The sequence below is a fragment of the Delphinus delphis genome, chromosome 7, assembly GCF_949987515.2.
Source record: "Delphinus delphis chromosome 7, mDelDel1.2, whole genome shotgun sequence".
Lineage (NCBI taxonomy): Eukaryota > Metazoa > Chordata > Mammalia > Artiodactyla > Delphinidae > Delphinus > Delphinus delphis.
In genome coordinates this window covers 76,349,084-76,375,965 of record NC_082689.1, presented here as the reverse complement: position 1 = coordinate 76,375,965, position 26,882 = coordinate 76,349,084, and the positions used below count along the sequence as shown (strand labels likewise).

The 26,882-nt window shown below is 34.8% G+C and overlaps 1 protein-coding gene across 4 annotated transcripts in view; it reads left to right on the top strand.

Annotated features, from left to right (window-relative positions):
• GALNT13 (polypeptide N-acetylgalactosaminyltransferase 13) overlaps nucleotides 1-26,882 on the top strand; it is a 557,828-nt gene that overhangs the window by 323,305 nt on the left and 207,641 nt on the right. For all 4 annotated transcript variants that reach the window (XM_060016781.1, XM_060016780.1, XM_060016782.1 and 1 more), the window contains 3 exons: nucleotides 7,272-7,438; nucleotides 8,062-8,269; nucleotides 11,027-11,197. In XM_060016781.1, the coding sequence (XP_059872764.1) occupies nucleotides 7,272-7,438; nucleotides 8,062-8,269; nucleotides 11,027-11,197 (546 nt within the window). The remainder of the gene's footprint in view (nucleotides 1-7,271; nucleotides 7,439-8,061; nucleotides 8,270-11,026; nucleotides 11,198-26,882) is intronic.

Sequence of the window (26,882 nt, the reverse complement as noted above, 5' to 3'; positions counted from 1 at the left end):
TCCATTTGTTTCCTCAAAAGTCCTGTGGTATAGATGTGGCAAGCAGTTTTACTCCAGTTTAGGCAATGCCAGAACTGAAGCTTCAAGAGTTTGCTCATAGATCCTAATGGCAGAATGAGGAGATAAACATAGATTTTCCAGACACAGAGCTTTCTCCAGTATATCAAAATAGAACGATGTTACTTATGTTTGAGGGAAATGTGTTATAATAAAATGACTTGCAGACCAATTTGCTGATACTCCTCCTCTTTCCTATCCCTAGCTCATTTATTTGCCGTGGCTCTAGAAGCTTGAAAGCCAAAACCAACTGAAAATATAAAAAGATGTAGAAAAACGGGTATTTCTACGCCTCTACTTCAGATTATAATAGTGTAGAAGTATGGCTGGGGGACTTCCCTGGTGGCACAGTGGTTAAGAATCCACCTGCCAATGCAGGAGACACGGGTTCGAGCCCTGGTCCAGTAAGATCCCACATGCCGCAGAGCAGCTAAGGCCGTGTGCCACAACTAATGAGCCTGCGCTCTAGAGCCCGTGAGCCACAACTACTGAGCCCTCGCGCCTAGAGCCCGTGCTCCACAACAAGAGAAGCCACTGCAATGAGGAAGCCTGCGCACCGCAACAAAAAGTAAACCCCGCTCACCACAACTAGAGAGAGACCATGCACAACAACAAAGACCCAACACAGCCAAAAATTAAGAAATAAATAAATAAATTTATTTTTAAAAACTACAATTGGGAAGTTAATCTGATAATTAAAACAATAGCCTGCCTCTTGGTGAAGTTTTCATGCATCAACCCCTTACTAAATATATTTTGTGACATGCAGAAGGCTAGTTTCTGGCAGCACAGAGATAAATAAGATTAACCTTCCCTCTTCTTTTTAAGAAGCCCCTAGTCTACTGGATTAGACGTATTTGTTGTGAAAGAGTATAATAAGTAAAAGGATTGAGGCATATATGAAGTACAAGGTTGGGGGAGGGGCTGAGTAGTCTTCTCTGGGATTAGGGAAGTAGAGAGAAAGAAATTCCCTGGCTCCCTCTTCCTCCTTTCTGCTGCACAGCGCTCTCCACCCAAGGTCCTCGTGGCATATTTCAAAGAGAAACTGACAAGCAAGGGAGTCTTGGAAAAGCATCCTGCTCAAAAACTCTCCTGCTCCCACCACCCCAATACTTAGAAGAAAACAGAAGGAGCAAAGAATAGATCTGATAGCAAATAGGCTAAGGATGAGTACAGGGTCTACCTGGATGTTAAAATAAAGGTGATTGGGACAGGTGAAGAACAATTTGATTTTGTAAAAAAAGAAAAAAATTGAAATAGTCAAGTAATTATGACTTACAGGAACTTACTTTTGGAAGGTTTAACACCACGGAAGTACAAATCAACATATAGAAACCCATGCAAAATTAAGTGCTTCATTTTACGGAGGCACCAAGCTTTCAATTATGGAAGAAACACTTTCCTGTTGCCCAAGTTTTCTTTGCATGAGTGCATTGGAAAATGATGGAATTTCTCTCTGTGAATATAAATGTTAATGACGGGGAAACGTGGAAACCACACATAATTCTGCAAGGTTCAATGCAATTCCCACAGTTCTTAAAAATAAGAAGTATATAGAGGACTTGTAAGTCTTTATTTTAAATCACTGTTATTACTCTTTTTTGTTTGAGGCAGTTAAAGGTAGCCGCTGATTCACTGAGCAGCAATCCAAAAAGTCATGCAAACTACAGTGTTGACAGCCTTTGTTTGGAGTCCGAAATGCACTGTATCTAACTAAACCACTGTGTAATTATGGATCCTTTGTGATTTCCCATTCTCATTTTGTAGTCAATTTTTCTTTGATATGGCATGTTGTGTTCCAGTAGCTTATCTGAAATCATCAATATGGTTTTGAAAAGGATAAAATCAAATTGTAACAGTCTATGTTCCCATAATGTGGGCATAGCCAAGGGAAAAGATGGTAAATAGGTACACTATGTCACTATTTCCATGTTCCAGACAGTGGAAAAGTGATTCTACCCCCGAATTCTCTCCAAAGAAGAGCAGTTGCATTTATTTCTCATATATTTACAAATCAACAGCTGATACACAGAAAACTGGATGAACGTTAGTATGTATCCAGATGACAGAAGAGATTGTAATTGAAGTAGAGACCTTCTGACTCCAGTACTTATAATTAAAGGAAATAGTGCCTTATTTTAGTTCATACAAACACAAGAGATACTAACCTTATACATCCTATTTTAAAATGTTGATGTAAGCAAAAAGGTTTTATATATGTATGTATGTATATACATACATACTTGTATGTATATACATATATATGTATGTATATCATATCAGTGTTTCTGTTAAATACATTTTGGTAACAGTCGTCACCTTGGCTGCACATTCAAATCCCCAGGAGAGATTTCTTTTTAATCCTATTACCCATGGCCACACCCCAGACCCCTAAATCAGAATCTCTGTGGCTAAAACCCACATATCAGTAATTTTTTTTCAAGCTCATGGGATGATTCCTATGTGCAGCTAAGAATTAGAGCCAGAGATATATTATTACAGAATTAAAAGGAAATAAACCTTCATTTTATTTCAACTATTATAGATTTAGAATGTCAAAATATAGTGCAAATATGAAATGCTGCTATGATAAAGCTTATGATCTTATTGGAATACCAGATTTCAGGAGCTTAATTTGAGTATTGGGTATCAGATATTCCTTTCAAATTGATGAAAATTACTGTTGCAGTCTGCCACTTTTACTCTCAAAGTTAATTACATGCACATTGTGTTCCCACAATTATGTCAAATTTTCCAGTTCTATTTAGATGTTCACATAAAAGAAATAATATCTTCGAAAGACAGGTTGCTAAGAGTATTTGATCTATATGTACCTAATTTCAGTGAAAGCTGTCTTTCTATGCTTAGTTTTAATAAAATGATCCTAGGAGAATCTACTTCTCTTGACTTAAAGATATTTATAAAGATATAAATTATTTTAAAAGGCATAAAAATGCTTTTTTTCTAATTTTTCAGATACCAACAACATCATTTAAGACATCTAGCATATAATATGGAGCAGAAATCATTACTATTACTAATATTATTAAATAATACATTATTTTATTAGTGGTATTATTTATTACTTTATTTTGCAGAGTATTGAACTAGCTCTGTGACTTGAGACTTGTATTCTGTGAAATAAATATTTGAATTAGTCAACTTTGAAAGTCCTTTGCAATTCCACCTTTTGGAGATTCTGAGCTTTACTCAGCTGTGTAGACCAAGCAATGTCTACCACACATTTCAGAGTACATACTTTAATCTTATTATGAGAGACGTAAAAGCTGAGGTGAACAGTGGTGAAATTCTTCCTGTAATACCACAGAAGAAGGAGGTTGTCATGTGTGAGGGTGAAGAGATTATTAGAGAAATCCAAACTATCTATTTAAGTACTTACCTCCACCTACATCATATAGGTTCCTTGTTTTGTTTTGTTTGTTTTTAATTATTTCTGGAAAAATCAGCCAGTTAAAAAAAAACTCTGCCAGTTTAGATACTAAAGACATTAAAAAAAAAAAACCTGAAAAAATCAAACAACACTTTAGTACTTTTCTGTGGCTAAAGAAAAATTATTGTATTCACCTGTTCTAAGTGTACGCTTTATACCTTTTATATGTCTGAAATCAGGATGAGTTTTACAGTTAATGATTAGTTACAAACATTGTCTACCAGCTGGCAGTTGTCATGTAGGCAATATTCCTTAAGTTTGTGTGAATGTGGTCATGGCCGTTTACATAGTTAAACTTCGACTAAGTTATGTGCAGTATTTGTACTGTATGTGTAGAGTTTGTCATTCAACATTTCTTCAGAAAGATTACAATATGATTCAGTATTAGAACAAAAAGTTATTGTCTGAACAGAAAGACAAGGAAACAGTGGCAAAAATTATATTTCATTTGATGAAGCCAATATTTATGGTTGGAGCAATGACTGCAATTTCATATTTTCTTGTTAATCAACAGCTAACTGATTTACATAGCCTTGTTGCTTATCATGTCAACCCAGGACCAGCAGTGTCCACGTCACCAGGCATCTTATTAGAAATTCAGGGCCTTGGGCCCATCCCAGATCTACTGAATCAGAATCTGAATTTTATCAAGATCCCAACATAATTCTTTTGCAGCTAAATTTTGCAAAGCACAGCTTTATAGTACCAAGGAGGATACTCACAAGATGAAGTTGTTTTGTATTTTGTTACTGAGGTACGTGCTAAACGCATGCCTCTCATTTAAGCAATACAACCTAAAGCTGGAGAAATCCCCTTAGAATAGATGAAAGAAACTTCAAAGCAACAAGAAACTAGTGTGACTGATTTATAAGCAAACCTGAAAATATTGATAGGAATCTATGTCCAAATAAGTTTAAAAGTTTTTTCTATAGGCTTTCCTTAGGTATTGAATAGAGCCTATTCAAGATAAGAAAGCATTATATTATAGTTTATTTGACAACATTTTTCTAGTGGAACATAAAATTTTTCCTAGTGAAACATTTTTCTTTCCTAGTGGAACATAAAATCATGATGTATCTAACCCTAGGTGAAACAATAGGTTTGATGAATTACGGACAATAATTCAAGTTCAGTGTGTCACAAATCCATTAAAAACCACGAAAATAAAAACTCTTGTTCATACGTATCTATGCACTTGAGATAACTGGATAAACTGACATAGAAAATGATTAATTTATGTAACAAGAATTATCCTATAAATTATTTTATTATTATATAAAGTTTTCTTTGCTAAATAACTGCATACATAGGAGGAAGAGGAAGAATTAATAACATATTAGCCACATTTTATTTTTATGCTACATTAAATAATGACATGGTGGAAGTTTTCTCTAAGTAAGCAAAATAGCTACATTAATAGTAAATTAGTTCATTATAACTTCGTCACATAGATGAATATAAAATTAACATTTGTGAGTGGACTTTTTTTAACCGCAAAAATAAAGCATGCCGGAAATAGTTTAAGAAGCTGGATCTACATGTCTGCTTTTATTTCGATATTTTAAATGATTTATCTAAATTAATATCTCATTCATTTTTTCTTTATTAGCACTTAGTGTAACTTGTGAGAGATTTAATTTAAAAGAAATGATTTTTATCCAAATGATACTAAGTAGACTTTATAGACTGTTATCCTTGGGTTAAACCAGTGTTTGTTGACTGTTGGACAGATTTCAGCCTGCTTCTCCAGCTTTACTTCTTTATTGATGATAATGATTATCTTTATGATACATTTTGTTCAGCATGCTGAAAGTGAGGGGGTGTTTTGCTGAGGAAGAAGAATGGAGGTTTGAGGAAAATCATGGCAAGAACCTTTCTGACTTACCAAGACAGCTTTCTAAGTTCATTTAGTGATGAACTGCCTGGAGGTACAGGTCAAATGATGATGAAGCGTATAGAAACCATTTGAATCTTGCTACCAGAATGGGAAGAGATGACTATGAATCAACCTACTTTTCACCCCCTACATTTTGATTTTTCTTATTTACACAGTGTCCTATATAGTGTGGCTGCTTAATGAATGTTATTCAAATAAATATTTGCTGAAAAAATGTTACGGTTAGACACATGCACATTCTTATCTGGCTATATTGCAGAGCACTTCACTGAGTAGGTGATATTTTAGACTGTTTTAAAAGATGATTAAAATCTCAGCAGACTTTTATTACATGCCTTTGATGCCCAAACTTTAGTGGATTTTTTTTCACTCACCTGTGAAGGGGACTAATTTTAACGATGCTAATTTTGTGTCAGAGATTAGGTCATTTATTGGTGGCAGGCTGTATCTGGTTCATTTTACTTTATGGAATTATTTTAATTTTCTAACTCTTTAGAATATTTTACAGGAAAAAATAACCTAAGGTGAATAAACTTCTATTCCTGTTCTGGATACCCAGTGACATTCTTTTCTTAATATTCTGTAATCACAGTGATTTAACATTACATGACAGAAATGTCTAAATGTTGAAAGTTGATATGGGTGAGAGCCATCTGCATGTTAAATTTGGGATGACCACCTAGAACACACTGCATGTTATTTATCAAAATGTACCTTTTTCAATGGATGGCTTGAAAAGTAAAATCTGGAGTTCTTTTAACTTATAAGCAAAATTAAAAGTTCTTCTCAAAATATCAAGTTCTAAAAGTAATAACAATTATGATGTAAGGTCTTACTAAATATTGTGCTCCAGTGATCAGAAGCATCTGAATCACCTAGAAACTTTTTTTTTTTTTTTTTTTTTTTTTTTTTTTTTTTTGCGGTACACGGGCCTCTCACTGTTGTGGCCTCTCCCGTTGCGGAGCATAGGCTCTGGACGCGCAGGCTCAGCGGCCATGGCTCACGGGCCTAGCCGCTCCACAGCATGTGGGATCTTCCCGGACCGGGGCACGAACCCGCGTCCCCTGCATCGGCAGGCGGACTCTCAACCACTGCGCCACCAGGGAAGCCCCTAGAAACTTTTTAAAAGCTGCATATTCTCAGGCTGCACCCCAGATCTTCGGAACCAGAATCTGCATTTTAACAAATCCCTAGGCAATTCCTCTGCACATTAAAGTTTGAGATGTTCTGGTAGCCTATACCCTTTCATAATCTCCGATTTTGATTGTATAGTACTCATTGAGAATCTGTAAAGTGTATCCTGGCCCCTAAATCTTTACCTCAAAGTAGACATGGATTATGGCATTCTCAAACAGAATAGGAAGCGTTCATGACTAGATTTTAGAATAGAAAAATCATTTCAGTTTTACAAGCTTCAAAACCCTGTGAACAGATGCCTTTTTATGTTCTTAAGACTTTTTGAGTTATACAATAACTCTTTTTCTAAACAAAGAAGACAATTATATCTACTAAGTGAATTCATCTGTCCCTGTTGTACCTGGTCTTCTATTGATAGACTCAGAATGCTATTTTAGCTTTCTTAGACTTGTGTAAGTCATGCCTCTTTGTTCCCTGGAGTTAATGTAAAATTAGTCAAAAATAAAATCAGTTAAAATAATATTAGTAAGTATGCATATTTAATTTTCAAAGTGCCAAGTGATTACTCACAGCAAATATTAAAAGGAAAATAATTTTAGATAATCATAAAGTGTTTCTGTAGTAAGGGGCTTTCAAGTCTAAAGTTGTGTCATAATGGATATTTTTATTACAATGATCAGAATGAAAAATGAACTTCTTAGCATGTCCCTCTTCTTTCCTCTCTTCCAGATGCAAGACAAAGGTCTACCCTGATGAACTTCCAAACACAAGTGTAGTCATTGTATTTCATAATGAAGCTTGGAGCACTCTCCTTAGAACTGTTTACAGTGTTATAAATCGTTCTCCACACTATCTACTCTCTGAGGTCATCTTGGTAGATGATGCCAGTGAAAGAGGTACAAATATTTTTTTTGTATATTTTTTTAATTAGAAAGCTTAACTGTGTTCAAAAAGGTAAGTGGGCAATGATCTGTATTTTCCTTGTAATTATACTAACTCTGTAACCACCTATCAAATTTTCATTAATATATCAACTCCAGAAACAAGTAACAAATTCTTTCAGTTTATCTCATGATTCCATGATTCTTACTAACCTAAGAAATCAGCCAAAATGACTTTCATAAGTGTTTCTTTTTTTTCCAAACTCAGTTGATCTTGTGACTGAGCATTTATATGACTTTGTGGATATTGGTCTTTTTATTTTTTTTAGTGAAGGTAAAAGAAAAATAACTTATAATTAAGGAGATTGCATTTGCCATTGTGGCCCAGTTTCTAAATTAGATTCTGGTATATTAACTTCCTAGTATATCTTTATCCTTGTCAGCCAAGTGACAGAATCATAATGAACTGTATACTAATTCACTGATGAAATCTCTACATCTTTCTTTTGTACAATGCAAAAAATGTTGATAGGAGTTTACCACCATTTCTGCATGTTGAATTTCCATCTGGGTAGTAGTATCTCTTCTCTGTCTTAAAACAGTTTCAAAACTTTATAAATTCTTATTGCACATTACAGATTTTCTCAAGTTGACATTAGATAATTATGTGAAAAATTTAGAAGTGCCGGTAAAAATTATTAGAATGGAAGAGCGCTCTGGGTTAATACGTGCCCGCCTTCGAGGAGCAGCTGCTTCAAAAGGACAGGTCATAACTTTTCTCGATGCACACTGTGAATGCACGTTAGGATGGTTGGAGCCCTTGCTGGCAAGAATAAAGGAAGACAGGTAAGAATTCATGTGTTATGTCTGTCTGGGTTTTGACTGAACCCGTTAGGACATTTTCAGCTGTCCATCAAAACCTTTCTTCCAAGTTGCTATTTTCAGAATGTTTATTTCCTAGCTTTTAAAAAAGTAGGCCCCCTACTCCTTATTTAATAAAGACCTTGGCTTATTTATGCTGAATCTGAATATTTGGTTAAGAAATAGTCAAACAATTCAAATAGTAAAGATGTGCTGAATATTCATTTTATAGGTGACGGAAATCAGTCCAATCAAAAATAGTATCATATTTTATAAAATACATTTTCAAAGCACCTTTGTCTTCCATCACCCTGTGAGGTAGGTAATAAAGGTATTCTTGTCTGTATTTAATAATAGGGAGGAACAAATGAGTTAAATAGCTTGTCCCAGTTATTGGAAATGATGGGAACAGCAATTTAGTTCTTCCCACTCCCAGAACAGTCTTCCCTTTACTACGTCAGTGCCCTTATTCAAAGTCTAGTCCAAAGCCACCCTGATGATCTTAAAAATAAACTCACACTCATGCACCCCACTGAAATGAAACAAGGATTTAAAAAAAAAAAAGCATAGAAAGCACAGCTGTAAGAATGTTTAATTATTTAAATAATATTGTCCTTTTGTACAGACATATTATGAAATCTGAAAAGTTGAAGAATATAGAAATTAAGAACCCTCATAGTTAGCTGAAATTCTTTCTGATGATGATGCTATGAAGTGGGTTTTTTGCAGATACTCATAAACATGGGTGGTAAATGAGTGTCATTCCTAAGCGCCTAATGAAGACAGCTATGCTGATTGCTGTCTGATATAGGAACAAAGCATTGCATAACACCTTGCTTGCATAGTCATTTCACCTACCGTCGAAAGGTCTTTTTAGAATTGAAGTTTTTAATTAAGCTTCCAAGACAGGGGCTGCTTAGTGTGAGCTAGTGCAGCTATATCACATAAATGGCAGGATTTGGTACTTGCCAGGAAGATGGATAGAAGTTGTCAGTAAAATGAACCATAGCAGTTGAAGAAAGCAGTGGGAACCTTTTAGTCAACTGAGTGTAATATATGGCTAATAACATTTTTCCATTCTGTGTATTGTACAGTATGCACAGGAAGGTAAGGTTGGCAAAGTATAATGAACTTAGAACCTCTTAAATTCATTTCCTGACAGCTTTTCATACATTATGCTGCTTTTTAAAACATGTGTTTCGTATTCAACTTAGTGAGTTTTTAATACAATGTTGTTTCACTATGGTCATGAATGGATCATTTATTTTTTTCATCTAACAACATATTTAGATTGTATTTGCATATAATGAACTCTAATGCCTTGTCCTACTTATATGTTGTCAAGTTGCCATAACTAGATAATAAAGTCCTATTCAAGGTTATTAGACCTAATTTCATCTCCCTATAATTTAAATTATTAAATGTAATGAAGAAAGAGAGAAAGATATTGCTTTTATAAGGACCAAAGTTACCAAGAAGCTTTTCCAAGGCTAAATTAAATCTATTAATTTCAGAGAACTCTATGCATGGGCCAATTGTGTGGCATATAAGACCAAATAGAAAATGAGTGTTGGTGATGCTGGTGTTACAAAACCAGAATAAATAATGGACAGCATGTCCTTGCTTTCCACATCTATGGGTGATTCAATTGTATGTTTACATCTATGGGTGATTCAATTGTATGTTCACCTTCTATCTTATATGAAAAGCAAGCTATACTCTTAGGAATTAGCTACAAACAAGGCACAGTTGTTTGAACATTTACTGTGAAGATGACAAAAGCTTGATCTCATAATAAAACATATAAACCTGGAGTAGGAGAAGACTGGAGAAAGCACAACATGGATTAAAAGAGTACCTAATGATCTCCCATGGTGAAAAGTTCCTTACCGTAAAAAGCCACCATCAAGAGTATCAAATCTGTATAACTGAATCACTTTGCTGTACAGCAGAAATTAACACATTGTAAATCAACTATATTTCAATAAAATAAAAAAAAAAACCCAAATGTCCTGGCTCTTCCTCTTACTTTAAGAAAAAATGGATCATAAAACACCAGAAACTGAAGTTGCTTATCTTTTCCCATCTTAAAATATGTAGATTGTTAGTGTAAGCTTTTTTTTTTTTATTTTAGTGTAAACTATAAGTCTAGGACAGTTCACTCAGAAATTGTCATGACACTAATGTCATTCATAGGAAATATTTACTTGTACTCATGATCATGATTTTTATCGTTGCTTCTTGGATTTTCATTTGTTTGTTTTTCTATGAAGGTTTTCTGTGAACTATCTCTTTAAACTTACCTATTGCCTTTGAGAGTCAAACTACCAGATCTAATTTGCCATCATTCATTCTTCACTCCCCGCATGCTGTTGATTTTCAGTGGTCTATAGCTAAAATGATGCATAATATCAAAGCAGCTCTGCTAATCATGCTGTGAGTGGAGGTTTTATGAAAAATAGACCATGTTCATCCCGCTGAGTTAGTATCTAGAATGCATTTGGAAGTCAGCTTGAAGATCAATTAGTATATTTGATTAGATTATACATGATAGAATAAAAGTAGACTGAAGTAAGATGCAGTAAAAGGAAGTAATTTTACAGAGAAAAAGGGTAACATGAAAATAAAGGCAAATTAAAGTCACAAAATAAATTTCAACATGTCAGCTATATTAAGTTTAAAGAAGCTAAGGTAACATTTAAATTATTATTTATATGTAAACTGATTTTAATTTTTCTGCAGGAAAACAGTTGTATGCCCCATCATTGATGTGATTAGTGATGATACCTTTGAATATATGGCCGGGTCAGACATGACTTATGGGGGTTTTAACTGGAAACTGAATTTCCGTTGGTATCCTGTTCCCCAAAGAGAAATGGATAGAAGGAAAGGAGACAGAACATTACCTGTTAGGTATGTAGAGCATATCTTCCAAAGCATAGCATGTGTATTCCTATAATAATTAAGGAATATTATCAATTTGTATGATCATTTTTTAGACTTTTGAAGACATATACTTTTTATTCATATGCATATATGTATTATCACGTTTTACATGATCATATAAGAATCAATGACAATATTAAATCTACTTTAAATTGCACAGACAAATTTAAGTACTGGAAGAAGTGCCAGTTTTTTTGAACCTGTGTATTCTTATATTCAAAACATATGTATTGTGAATTTTCTATGTGACAGGTATGTGTTAACCTTGATACTTCAGGTAGATGTAATATAGTTTATAACAGATATAACCAAAAATGTTTTAGTAAATATTTTAAATTTACCAACCTTAAAGAGCTATCTTCCCTATAGATACAAAAGAAAGCTCCATTTGGAAAATTTTAATATATGAACAATTATGAAGGATTTATTGTTTGTTCCAAATTATTTAAAAAGCTACTTAAGTTGAAATATTTACGTTTAAAATATGTGTTTGCCCTTAATACAAAATAAGAACTATCATATAAATCTTTAGTTGTCTAGATAAGCATTATCTGATTTATTAATATAAAATTATCACCTTCTTATTTTAAGATACTATTGTGTGCCTCTTGCCTGCAACCAAAAATTGATTTCCTGAACAATACTTGGGGAGGGAGTTCACTAGTTTAGCTCTTTAAAGATGAATCTGGTAAATCATCATTTGGTTGCAACAATAAAGAAGTACCCTAACATTCTAAAACAATATATATAACCCATTATCTAGACAAGAATGTCAAGAATGTCTCCTAGCCTACTGAGACAATGACTTATCTATTGACAAGACTAATTATATAATGAATTAATTAAAACTAGCTAAAAAAATTGGCTAATGGAAGTGAGCAGCTCTCAATGCTTGTTATTGGACAATTAAATATTGGCACTGTTAACCCTCTTAAGGATATATTAACTACATCAAAAAGAAAATAACATGTAGTTCCAAACAGTTGCGTAAGGATGTGAAATTATTATGTCAATATTTGGAGTGTAATTTAGCAGTCCTTAACTCTTGCTGTCATCTTCACATTCATCTTGTCTTATTGATCCTTGCCTCTAACAACTTGAGAAAATACAATGGCTCATATTACCATTGTTTGTTAGAAATCCTATTTTCTTAGATCATGGTTTCATTTAGTGTTAGATAATTTTTCAGCTTCAGATCCCAAGTGAAAATTATCAAAATACATGACCAATACACTCAAATATAGACAATGTGTTATTTGAAAAAGAGGTTTAAAAGATTGCATGTGCATCCTTACTTTTTTAACACATTGGCAAAAGACATACTTTTTTAAACTTTATCTTCTCACAGAGTCAAAAGGTAAATAATTAAGAGCTAGCCAACATTCATAGTAAGAAATTGCTCATCTTATTCATAAAAGTAAAGATCTACATAGAAATCTACCATTATTTCTCATCTTTCATTAACTAAAGCAAAAGAGGAAACATCCAAATTGCTATATTTTCATCACAATTTATGTGATTTTATTGTAGTAACATGGAGAGATGATGAAATCTGAGTATATTTTATTTGTTTGCCTTAGTAACTGCACAGTATTTCACTGTGAAGGAGCAGTATTTCAATGCTAAGAGAGCTGGAGCAAGAGAAAGAGAAAGCTCAGTCTTTGCTGAAGTTTCTAGATTCTTATGGCAAAAGGTTAATTAATTCACTGGCTGTGTTGTAATAGCCTGCAGGTAATTTTCATCAGCATAGCTGTAATGTGAACTTTCTTTGTACTTGTAATCTATTACTCGAGGATGTGATCATTTTTCTCATATTCATACAAACAGATAAATCATTCTAGGTGTTAAAGACAATTTTTTTCCTACTTGATTAACAGAATTCTGAATAGCTAAAGTGATTAAAATTAGGTTGAAATTTTGGTTTTCTTTATAATGCTTTATTTAAAATGTCAGTTATGACAGAACTTTCTAGTGACTGTAATTGGCTAGTCATCATTTAGAAATACAATCATGCATTTGCATACATAGAGGAACAACTTGAACTTGTAACCTAACCTTAGTTATACATCATTTAAAGTAAAGTTTATAATGGTTATACTTATTATTCTATTCTCAACCTCTGGGCTTTGATATTTTCTTTTTGATAATAAGTGGAGTTTGCGACATGCTTGGCAATTGTGAAGTTATGAGTATGAAATAATAGCATAGCATACATAGTCCAGCTTTGTTCTTCTTTCTATTTAGTTTTCTTTAATCAGTTAACTGTCCTTGATATTTTAGTAGTCAAATTATGTGACTTTTCAGGAATATCTCAATTATATGTGCAACAATACAGTAATCAAATCGTTAAACCAGGGGTCATAAACCAAGAGGCTGTGTGTCAAATATGCTCTGTTGATGTGTTTTCTTTCGCCTACATAATGTTTTGCACTTATTAAAATTACCAACATTTTTAAAATGAGATATTTTAACTGGTAGCATAAGTTATCTGGTAGTGCAGATAATCTCCCAGATCATTTAATTAGTTTGGGGGTGTAGTATGCATTTTTTCTATACAATAAATATAACTGTTCAGTTGATTTGGTTCAGGCTATTGAAATGAGCAATAGTTTAGTTTTGCATGTTTTTCCACATGAAAAAACACATACGCAAACACTGTTGAGCACTGTGTTAGGTTCTACACATGCAAAGCTGAATAGAGCTATCTCTGCACTAAAGTTGCTCACTATCTGGCACCAGCTGTAAGTCTGCTGGATAAGGGGAAGAGGCCAGGACAACTGGTTAGCAAGTGGATGTACAGGAGCTAAATTGTGTCAACGGATAGAGTGGTGTGTGCTTCTGGAAAAGACCCTGGCTCTTTAATCTTACTGATGGCGTTAGTCTCCTAATTATGCTCTATAAGTAACCCTAAATAAATAGTTATAAAAGTATTAGTCTCTACTTTAATTTCTCACTGATTGAAATAGATTACTTAATTAAAAGCCTATGAGTTATTTATCAAGTCTATTTATCTTTCTTTACCCTTTGTGTCTTACCTTATGGACTTTTTTCACATTTAGTCACTATTAATATTCTCAGTATGACTCCCCTCTTTCTTACACTGAGTACCATGTTCAGTATTTTTCTAAAGTAAAACAAAAGAGTTTTAGATTTTCTTCTAATCCATGCTAGCATAATAAATTAAACATAGATGTATTGATAATTATGAGTTTTTACTTCTGACACATTTGACTTTGGTATCCATTTTTATTAACATTTGTCTGATCTCATACATTTATTTTTCCCTCAATTGGAATTAGGAATTTATAAAGAAGATCAAATAAATTAAACAATGGTATTAATAACAACTTGGATTACAATCATTGCGAAAAACTCATAGAATATTCACATATATTATTTCCTGTATCCTTCTAGTGTGATATCATAGAAGAAGCATTAAAGCTGGCTTTGGAGGATCTGGGTTTTATTTCAATCTCCTCCTATTGGGAATTTACCCAATTCTTCTCAACTATAAAGTGGAAAATTATTCTCCCTGCCTTGCTTAACTGGTGAAGTGCTATAAAATATTAAATGAAATTTGAAACTATTTGAAAATAGTTATTTTAAATTTATTTCTGGTAATATAAGTAACAGATGTATGCATTGAAAAATAAATGTGATGAGTATCTATAAGTTTAAAGAAGCAGAACACCAATGAACCAGTTCTTTTAGTATTTTATTATATTTATTTCCAGAGCATTTCTTTCCAGATACATTTCCACACAATCTAAAAATTGATATATCACTAGTATTTTTCTATACCATTAACATTTTATCACAAATATAAATTTTAATGGTGGTTAATATCTAAATTTTTTACTAAGCCCTGTCTCTATTTTTAATAGTCTAAAGTCAACTAAGAGTTTTACACTTTATGTTTTTGCCATGTATGTCTGTGATCCACAGTTTTTGCAATAATGTAGTCTCTTTAGAATTATGCAATCAAGCAATATGAAATGTGTTTTAGTATTCTTGTATAACTTTTGCCAATTTGATTTTCTCCCCCCAAATCATTACTGACTCCAATTTATAGTTCCTCTAGGAAGTATAATAAATGAAAAACACCTAGTTTATTCTGTAAAATCTTATACAAATATGACAATATTTCTAATTCTATAATAGCAACTAGTAATATATTTCTTAATTTTTATCTATCAGGTTTTCTTTATTGTATTTTCCTCAGTCCAATGAAAATACACTTTTAAATTGGAGGAAAGAAAGCAGAAACAGATAAAGCCTGTGAGACACTTCTTTACAATAGGAGATACTAAAGCAACAGCACAGGGTAAGGTCAAGGCTGTGCATAGAACAGACTTTGAAAGGACTTCAGAATGTTCAACAGTCCAACATTCAACCCTGCTTGTGTTAAAATCTAATATATGTTGACTTTGAGAAAAAGAAAAATTCTACCTCAAGTGGAAACTTTAAATCTGTATTCCTTGGAGAAAATAGTACATTTACAGTATATTACTTCCTAATGGTTTAGAAGATAATTTACAAGACGTTCATAGCAGTCTATTGAGATGAGAAGAGAACAGGAGTGGTATAGAAAGATTACAGGGTGATGAACTAAATATCACATTTATATACTGAATAATTGTATCACATTAACAAAAACATTTAAAAACATCTGGCCCCATTGTTATTTTGACCCCTCTGAAGCATTAAATGAAAGCAAAAGGAAAGATTAAAATTTGCACCATTTACTATACATTCTCTTTGGAAGCTTAGAGTTTTATCAGGTGGTGAGGATTATGAAAAAGGATTAAGGAAAAAGGAAAGAATAACTATTCCTTTTTTGGTAATATAGGTCTTTAAGCACAGGTTAAGGTATTTGATTCCAGTATTTCTTGGTAAATGGATTCTTTGGCAGAAAAACGAGCCACTTGCCCATACTAAGCAGAACTTAAAAATAGCTTTGATTAGGCTTGGAAAAGGGACTGGAAAAACTTGCTGCTGCAGGCAGCCTGGCTTTAGGAAGACCAGCTTTAACTACATGTCGAAAATTTTATCCCATAAAACAAAAACCTAGGTCTGAGGGGGCTAATGGCAGACTCTGGGAGGGCTCATGCCAAGGAGTACTTCCCAGAACTTCTGCTGCCAGTGTCCTTGTCCCCGTGGTACGCCACAGCCAACCCCCGCCTCTACAGGAGACCCTCCAACACTAGCAGCCGTGTGGCTGACAGGGTCTTTGTGCTCCGGCTGGGTGTCAGGCAGTGCCTCTGAGGAGGGAGAGCCAAGTTCAGAACATTGGTCCACCAGACACCCCCTGGCTCCACATAATATCAAATGGCTAAAGTTCTCTGAGAGATATCCATCTCAACGCTAAGACCCAGCTCCACTCAACAACCAGTAAGCTACAGTGCTGGACACCTTATGCCAAACAACTAGCAAGACAGGAACATAACCCCACCCATTAGCAGAGAGGCTGCCTAAAATCATAATAAGGTCACAAACACCCCAAAACATACCACCGGACGCGGTCTGCCCACCAGAAAGACAAGATTTAGCCCCACCAACCAGAACACAGGTACCAGTCCCCTCCAACAGGAAGCCTACACAACCCACTGAACCAACCTTAGCCACTGGGGGCAGACACCAAAAACAACGGGAACTACAAACCTGCAGCCTGCAAAAAGGAGACCCCAAAAACAGTGAGTTAAGCAAAATGATAAGACAGAGAAACACACAGCACACGAAGCAAGGTAAAAACCCACCAGACCAAACATGAACAGGAAATAGGCAATCTAACTGAAAAAGAATTCAGAGTAATGATAGTAAAGATGATAAAAAAATCTGGGAAAGAGAATGGACAAAATACAAGAACTGTTTAACAAGGACCTAGAAGAACTAAAGAGCAAACAAACAATGATGAACAACACAAAAAATGAAATTAAAAATTCTCTAGAAGGAATCAGTAGCAGAATAACTGAGGCAGAACGGATAAGTGACCTGGAAGATAAAATAGTGGAAATAACTACTGCAGAGCAGAATAAAGAAAAAAGAATGAAAAGAATTGAGGACAGTTTCAGAGACCTTTGGGACAACATTAAATACACCAACATTCGGATTATAGGGGTTCCAGAAGAAGAAAAGAAAAAGAAAGGGACTGAGAAAAAATTTGAAGAGATAACAGTTGAAAAGTTCCCTAATATGGGGAGGAAATAGTGAATCAAGTATAGGAAGAGCAGAGAATCCAATACAGGATAAATCAAAGGAGAAACATGCCCAGACACATATTAATCAAACTATCAAAAATTAAATACAAAGAAAATACATTAAAAGCAGCAAGGAAACTCAAAAAAAAAAAAAAAACAAGGAAAAAAAACAACAAAAACAACAAATAACATCCAAGGGAATCCCCATAAGGTTAACAGCTGATCTTTCAGAAGAAACTGTGCAAGCCAGAAGGAGTGGCAGGACATATTTAAAGTGATGAAAGGGAAAAACCTACAATCAAAATTACTCTGCCCAGCAACGATCTCATTCAGATTCGACAGAGAAATCAAAACCTTTATAGACAAGCAAAAACTAAGAGAATTCAGCACCACCAAACCAGCTTTACAACAAATGCTAAAGGAACTTCTCTAGGCAGGAAACACAAGAGAAGGAAAAGACCTACAATAATAAACCCAAAACAATTTAGAAAATGGTAATAGGAACATACATATTGATAACTACCTTAAATGTAAATGTTCCAACCAAAAGACTTAGACTGGCTGAATCGATACAAAAACAAGACCAGTATATATGCTGTTTAAAACAGACCCATTTCAGACCTAGAGACACATACAGACGGAATGTGAGGGGATGGAAAAAGATATTCCATGCAAATGGAAATCAAAAGAAACCTGGAGTAGCAGTTCTCATAGACAATTCTCAAAGTCAAAATAGTGTTTAAAATAAAGACTATTAAAAGAGACAAAGAAGGACACTACATAATGATCAAGGGATCAATCCAAGAAGAAGATATAACAATTGTAAATATTTATTCACCCAATAAAGGAGCAGCTCAATACATAAGGCAAATGCTAACAGCCATAAAAGGGGAAATCGACAGTAACACAATCATAGTAGGGGACTTTAACACCCCACATTCACCAATGGACAGACCATCCTAAATGAAAACAAATAAGGAAACACAGGCTTTAAATGATACATTAAACAAGGTGGACTTAATTGATATTTAAAGGACATCCCATCCCAACACAACAGAATACACTTTCTTCTCAAGTGCTCATACACCATTTTCCAGGATAGATCATATCTTGGGTCACAAATAAAGCCTTGCTAAATTTAAGAAAATTGAAATAGTATCAAGTATCTTTTCCAAAAACAACGTTATGAGACTCGATATCAATTATGGGAAAAAATCTGTAACAAATAAAAACACATGGAGGCTAAACAATACACTACTAAATAACCAACAGATTGCTGAAGAAATCAGAGGAAGCTAAAAAATACCTAAAAACAAATGAAAATGAAAACACGATGACCCAATACCCATGGGATGCAGCAACAGCAGTTCTAAGAAGTAAGATACAATACAATCCTACCTCAAGAAATAAGAAACATCTCAAATAAACAACCTAACCTTATACCTAAAGCAGTTAGAGAAAGGAGAACAAAAAAACCCGAAAATTAGCAGAGAAAAGAAATCATAAAGATCAGATCAAAAATAAATGAAAAATGAGGGAAACAATAGTAAAGATCAGTAAAACTAAAGGCTGGTTCTTTGAGAAGATAAACAAAATCAATAAACCATTAGCCAAACTCATCAAGAAAAAAGGGGAGAAAACTCAAATCAATAGAATTAGAAATGGAAAAGGAGAAGTAACAACTGACACTGAAGAAATACAAAGGAGCATGAGAGATTACTACAAAAAACTCTATGCCAATAAAATGGACAACCTGGAAGAAATGGGCAAATTCTTGGAAAAGCATAACCTTCCGAGACTGAGCCAGGAAAAAATAGAAAATATAAACAAACCACTCACAAGCACTGAAATTGACACTGTGACTAAAAGTCTTCCAACAAACAAAAGCCCAGGACCAGATGGCTTCACAGGCAAATTCTATCAAACATTTAGAGAAGAGCTAACACCTATCCTTCTCAAACTCTTCCAAAATATAGCAGAGGGAGGATCACTCCCAAACTCATTCTACGAGGCCACCATCACCCTGATACCAAAACCAGACAAAGATGTCACAAAAAGAGAAAACTACAGGCCAATATCACTGATGAACATAAATGCAAAATTCCTCAACAAAATACTAGCAAAGAGAATCCAACAGCACATTAAAGGCATAATACACCATGATCAAGTGGGGTTTATCCCAGGAATGCACGGATTCTTCAATATACGCAAATCAATCAATATGATACACCTTATTAACAAATCAAAGGATAAAAACCATATGATCGTCTCAGTAGATGCAGAAAAAGCTTTTGACAAAATTCAACACCCATTTATGATAAAAAACCCGCCAGAAAGTAGGCATAGAGGGAACTTAGCTCAACATAATAAAGGCCATATATGACAAACACATGGCCAACATCATTCTCAGTGATGAAAAACTGAAACCATTTCCTCTAAGATAGGAACAAGACAATGTTGTCCACTCTCACCGCTGTTATTCAACATAGTTTCGGAAGTTTTAGCCACAGCAAACAGAGGATAAAAAGAAATAAAAGGAATCCAAATCAGAAAAGTAGAAGTAAAGTTGTCATTGTTGGCCGATGATATGATACTATACATACAGAATCCTAAAGACACTACCAGAAAACTACTAAAGCTAATCAATGAATTTGGTAAAGTAGCAGAATGCAAAATTAATGCACAGAAATCTCTTGCATTCCTAGACACTAATGATGGAAAATCTGAAAGAGAAATTAGGGAAACACTCCCATGTAACATTGCAGCAAAAAAGAACAAAATACCTAGGAATAAACCTACCTAAGGTTACAAAAGACCTGTATGCAGAAAACTATAAGACACTAATGAAAGAAATTAAAGATGATACAAACAGATGGTGAGATATACCATGTTCCTAGATTGGAAGAATCAACATTGTGAAAATGACACTACTACCCAAAGCAATCTACTGATTCAATGCAATCCCTATCAAACTACCAATGGCATTTTTCACAAAACTAGAACAAAAAATTTCACAATTTGTTTGGAAACACAAAAACCTCAAATAGCCAAAGCAATCTTGAGAAAGAAAAACGTAGCTGGAGGAATCAGGCTCCCAGACTTCAGACTGTACTACAAAGCTACAGTAATCAAGACAATATGGTACTGGCACAAAAACAGAAATATAGATCAATGGAACAGGATAGAAAGTCCAGAGATAAACCCACATGCATATGGTCACCTTATTTTTGATAAAGGATACAAGAATATACAGTAGAGAAAAGACAGCCTCCTCAATAAGTGGTGCTGGGAAAACTGGACAGTTACATGTAAAAAAATGAAATTAGAACACTCCCTAACACCATACAGAAAAATAAACTTAAAATTGATTAAAGACCTAAATCTAAGGCCAGACACTATAAAACTCTTAGAGGAAAACATAGGCAGAATGCTCTATGACATAAATCACAGCAAGATCCTTTTTGACCCATCTTCTAGAGAAATGGAAATAAAAACAAAAAACAAATGGGACCTAAGCAAACAAGAGCTTTTGCACAGCAAAGGAAACCATAATCAAGATGAAAAGACAACCATCTGAATGGGAGAAAATATTTCCGAATGAAGAAACTGAAAAAGGATTAATCTCCAAAATTTACAAGCAACTTATGCAGCTGAATATCAAAAAAACAACCCAGTCTAAAAATGGGCAGAAGATCTAAATAGACATTTCTCCGGAGAAGATATACAGATTGCCAACAAATACATGAAAGGATGCTCAACATCACTAATCATTAGAGAAATGCAGATCAGAACTGCAGTGAGGTATCACCTCACACCAGTCAGAATAGCCATCATCAAAAAATCTTCAAAGAATAAATGCTGGAGAGGGTGTGGAGAAAAGGGAACCCTCTTGCTGTGTTGGTGGGAATGTAAATTGATACAGCCACTATGGAGAACAGTATGGAGCTTCCTTAAAAAACTAAAACTAGAACTACCATACGACCCAGCAATCCCACTCCTGAGCATATGCCCTGAGAAAACCATAATTCAAAAAGAGTAATGTACCACAATGTTCATTGCAGCTCTATTTACAATAGCCAGGACATGGATGCAACCTAAATGTCCGTCAACAGAGAAATGGATAAAGAAGATGTGGCACATATATACAATGGAATATTACTCAGCCATAAAAAGAAATGAAATTGAGTTATTTATAATGAGGTGGATGGACCTAGAGTCTGTCATACCGAGTGAAGTAAGTCAGAAAGAGAAAAACAAATATCGAATGCTAACACATATATATGGAATCTAAAATAAAAAAAAATGGTTCTAATGAACCTAAGGGCAGGACAGGAATAGAGATGCAGATGTAGAGAATGGACTTGAGGACACGGGGAGGGGGAAGGGTAAGCTGGAATGAAGTGAGAGAGTAGCAGTGACATATATACACTAACAAATGTAAAATAAATAGCTAGTGGGAAGCAGGGGCATAGCACAGGGAGATCACCTCGGTGCTTTGTGACCACCTAAAGGGGTGGGATAGGGAGCGTGGGAGGGGAGATGCAAGAGGAAGGAGATATGAGGAAATATGTGTATGTATAGCTGATTCACTTTGTTATAAAGCAGAAACTAACGCACCATTGAAAAGCAATTATACTCCAACAAAGATGTTAGAAAATAAAATTTTTAAAAAGTAGCTTTGATTAAAAAAAAAAGCAAATCAAAAAATGGACAGAACACCTTAATAGACATTTCTTCAAAGAAGACATACAGGTGGCCAACAAACACATGAAAAAATGCTCAACATCACTAATTATTAGAGAAATGAAAATCAAAACTACAATGAGGTATCACCTCACACCAGTTAGAAAGGGCCTAATCAGAAAATCTCCAAACAACAAATGCTGGAGAGGATGTGGAGAAAAGGGAACCCACTTGCACTGTTGGTGGGAATGTACATTGATACAGCCACTATGGAGAACAGTATGGAGGTTCCTTAAAAAAGTAAAAATAGAGCTACCATATGACCCAGTAATCCCACTACTGGGCATATACCCAGAGAAAACCATAATTCAAAATGACACATTCACCCCAGTGTTCATTGGAGCACTATTTACAGTAGCCAGGACATGGACACGACCTAAATGTCCATCAACAGAGGAATGGATAAAGATGATGTGGTACCCACATACCATGGAGTATTACTCAGCCATAAAAAGGAATGAAATTGTTTTTTCTGTACAGACGTGGATGGACCTAGAGAATGTCATACAGAATGAATTGAAGTAAGTTGGAAAGAGAAAAACAAATATCATATATTAACGCATATATGTGGAATCTAGAAAAATGCTACAGATGAACCAGTTTGCAAGGCAGAATTAGAGAAGCAGATGTAGAGAACAAATGTATGGATACCAAGGTGGGAAATGGGGTGGGGCATGGGTGATGGTGGTGGGATAAATTGGGAGATTGGGGTTGACATATATACACTTATATGTATAAAATACATAACTAATAAGAACCTGCTCTATAAAATAAAATAAAATTCAAAAAAAGAAAAGTAAGTTAAATCTTGTCAAAACCTAAAAAAATAAAATAAACAAAATAAAGAAAAAATAAAAATAGCTTTGAAACTGTGTTCCATAAACTCTACAGGATTTGAGCAAGCTTCCCTTTCTCAGAGCCTAAGTCAGCATAAACTTTTAAAGTAACAGTTTCTTCTCTAGCAAAATCTGCATCTCCTTACTCAGCATATGTTCAAATGAGTGTTGTGGTGTGCAGTATTCCACTAAACTTCCCATTTTTTTCTCTGAAAAAAACTTTAATTACATTCAACATGCAATTATTCGTTACTCTAGTAAAAGGATGGCTATGCCTTTGATTCCTTTCTTCTGTTTTCTGTATTGAGTATACTTGACAGAATATGGAAGGACAGAGAGATACTCACAGCGTCTAATTTTCCTTTGGGTTCTAAACCTTCACAGAGGTTAACAAAATGAAGTCATTGTATTTTATGATTTGAAAAAATCAAAATTATGGAAACATTTCAACTATTTGCCTCACATTTGTGTAAATAATAAAATATTTATGCTTATCATTTTTCTTTATCATGGTTTATAATATGTGAGAAATGTTATTAATACAGAGCTAAACATTAACAGTCTAGATATTGTGTAATTTGACTGTTTCAAATAACAGCCTAAAGCTGAGCTATGGTCTCACAAATCTTCTTTACACTTTTTCTCCAGCGATCTTGGTTATTTGCCAAGTAAGATTAAATAGAATCCTGATATATCAAAGGATTAGTGAGAAGAAATGATGTTTCAATAACTTTAAAAGAAATTGCTTTGAAGAGCAGTACTAACATTCACAGGAAAACGTGGTACATAAATTTGGAGCTTGAAATCAGAAAAAGTGTATTTTGAATTAGCTACCTCAAATCTTTTGTTGTGTGAGTTATAAGGATAAATTGAGAGATGATGGATTGGCAGATGATTAGATAGATAGATAGATAGATAAATAGATAGATAATTTATATGTAGAAAGAAATTGTTTTCCTAACTGGACCACTAACTACCTGGGGGTGTCCTTGAACAAGTCATATAAATACATTGCAATTAAATTTGGTTGACCAAATCTGTAGGGCTTTTAAAGCTCTAAAATATTACAATTCTATTGAAAATTGATTAGACTCTGAAAACAATAAGGTAAAGCTGATTATAATCTGTTTTTATTATTACTATTCATAATATTACTTACTGATATTTTTATTCATGGCTCCATTAGCTTTTATTTTTATTATGTTTTTATTTATTTATTTTTTTAACATCTTTATTGGAGCATAATTGCTTTACAATGGTGTGTTAGTTTTTGCTTTATAACAAAGTGAATCAGTTATACATATATATATGTTCCCATATCTCTTCCCTCTTGCGTCTCCCTGCCTCCCACCCTCCCTATCCCACCCCTCTAGGTGGTCACAAAGCACCGAGCTGATCTCCCTGTGCTATGCGGCTGCTTCCCACTAGCTATCTATTTTACGTTTGGTAGTGTATATATATATATGTCCACGCCACTCTCTCACTTTGTCACAGCTTACCCTTCCCCCTCCCCATATCCTCAAGTCCATTCTCTAGTAGGTCTGTGTCTTTATTCCCGTCTTACCTTACTAGGTTCTTCATGACATTTTTTTCCCTTAGATTCCATATATATGTGTTAGCATATGGTATTTGTGTTTCTTGATTATAATCTTGATAAACAGATGTCTTCCTCTTCTTCATTAAAATTAGTATTTAAATGTGCAGTACTTGCTTTGAGATGATACTATTCTAAGAGTATTACATTAAAACGTATTTCCCGGGCTTCCCTGGTAGCGCAGTGGTTGAGAGTCCGCCTGCCGATGCAGGGGACACAGGTTCGTGCCCCGGTCCGGGAAGGTCCCACATGCCGCGGAGCGGCTGGGCCTGTGAGCCATGGCCGCTGAGCCTGCGCGTCTGGAGCCTGTGCTCCGCAACGGGAGAGGCCACAACAGCGAGATGCCCGCATACCGCAAAAAAAAAAAAAAAACAAAAACGTATTTCCGCATTTTATAGATGATCAAATTAAAGCATAGAGTTTAAGTGACTTGCTGAAGGTCACACTGTGGGACTCAGTTTTGAACCCAGTCAATCTAGATACAAAGTCTATACCCCTAAAAACTAATTGGCTGCCTCTTAGAGTCTCTTTATTGTCTACCTGCTTTTCACACACATGGTGGTTATCCCAGTGTGAAGTATGGGCTATATTGTCTTATTGGAGAAAATACAGGCCTTGCATTTTAGCATTACTGAATAATCAAATGTATTCTATCACAATTTCTTTGGACTTATCAAGTTCTGCTGAAAAGCTTCAGTATTTTTCCATGTCAAATACTTACTTTTTGAGTTCTTTACTACTCTGCATTGTCATAAAGCTTTATATCTGTAATTCTAATATACTATCAAACTCAATCCCCAGAACTCTAAGTAGAGGATAAGGTCTTTAAACACCCTAGAATTAGTGAAGGCATCTTTATTATCAATTTAGCAGATGTAAGCAAAGAATTTTTTGCAATTTCAGAAGTAAAATTGCAGGTAATTTTGACTTTCAAATATGGAAGTCAAATACTCAGTACTCACAATACTCAATAAGAAGTGACAATTGCTTTGAGAGAAACAGAGTGCTATAGTACAAGGTAGAAGGGAAAGAGTACAACCAAACTGGAGGGAAGAGGCTTGTACTAAGACCAGCCTGTATGGAATATATCAACTTTGCATTGACTTAAGAATGGAGCAGGTATGAACATATAAGGGGATTTTACAAAGGAAAATTCAAGTGGGAAATTGATGTGAACAAATGCACCAAGGTGGGAAAGTGTGAAGCATTTACTGGTATAACTAAACACTTTAAGTACAGATAAATAGTTAAAGGGAATGGAGGAGCTCATTGGGTAGGTCCAGATCCCTGCTGCCAGGATAAAAAGCTGGAATTTATTTTTTTTATTTTATTTTATTTTTTATAAATTTACTTATTTATTTTTGGCTGTGTTGGGTCTTCGTTTCTGTGCGCGGGCTCTCTCTAGTTGCGGCGAGCAGGGGCCACTCTTCATCACGGTGCGCGGGCCTTTCACTGTCGCGGCCTCTCTTGTTGCGGAGCACAGGCTCCAGATGTGCAGGCTCAGTAGTTGTGGCTCACAGGCCTAGTTGCTCCACGGCATGTGGGATCCTCCCAGACCAGGGCTCGAACCTGTGTCCCCTGCATTAGCAGGCAGATTCTCAACCACTGCGCCACCAGGGAAGCCCTAAAAAGCTGGCATTTATTAAAATAGGTTTTGAAACATCTGGTCAACAGTTTTAGAGGAATTCTGATATAGAGAAGTTAATCTGGCTGTGATTTGTAGGATAAATTTTAGAAGTAGCAGACTCTAGAAGCATGAGAGTTCCATTAACAAATGGTTAGAAATAAAAGGACTAAAATTGGAAAGTGACCCTAATAACAGAGATAAGTGTCAAAAATACTTATGAAAAAAAAAGGAAGTATTTGGGAAATGACCGAATGAGGCAAAAAAGAAAAAGGTGCTGGAAGGTGGTTTGATGAAATAAGGTCTGATGAATAAAGTCTTAGGACACTAGAAAAAAATAGAGGACTTTGAAAGAGAAACAGATGTGGTAGCACACTCTCAGTTCTATGTTACATACACTGAGCAGAGTCAGAAGGAGTTTTTAAGTAAACATCTAGTGAGTACTTAGAAAAGCACAACCAATGCAGAGGAGGGAAGAGAGAAAAGACAACAGAGATCAGGAGTCATCCTCATAGAGGTGATGGTTAAAGGCATATGACCGATGATCTGATACAGGTAAAGAGAAAGAGAAAAGTGCCACTGAGAGACCCTTGAGAAGACTACATTTTGGGGAAAATAAGATAATTATTAAGCACATATGTCTGCAAAACAATACTGT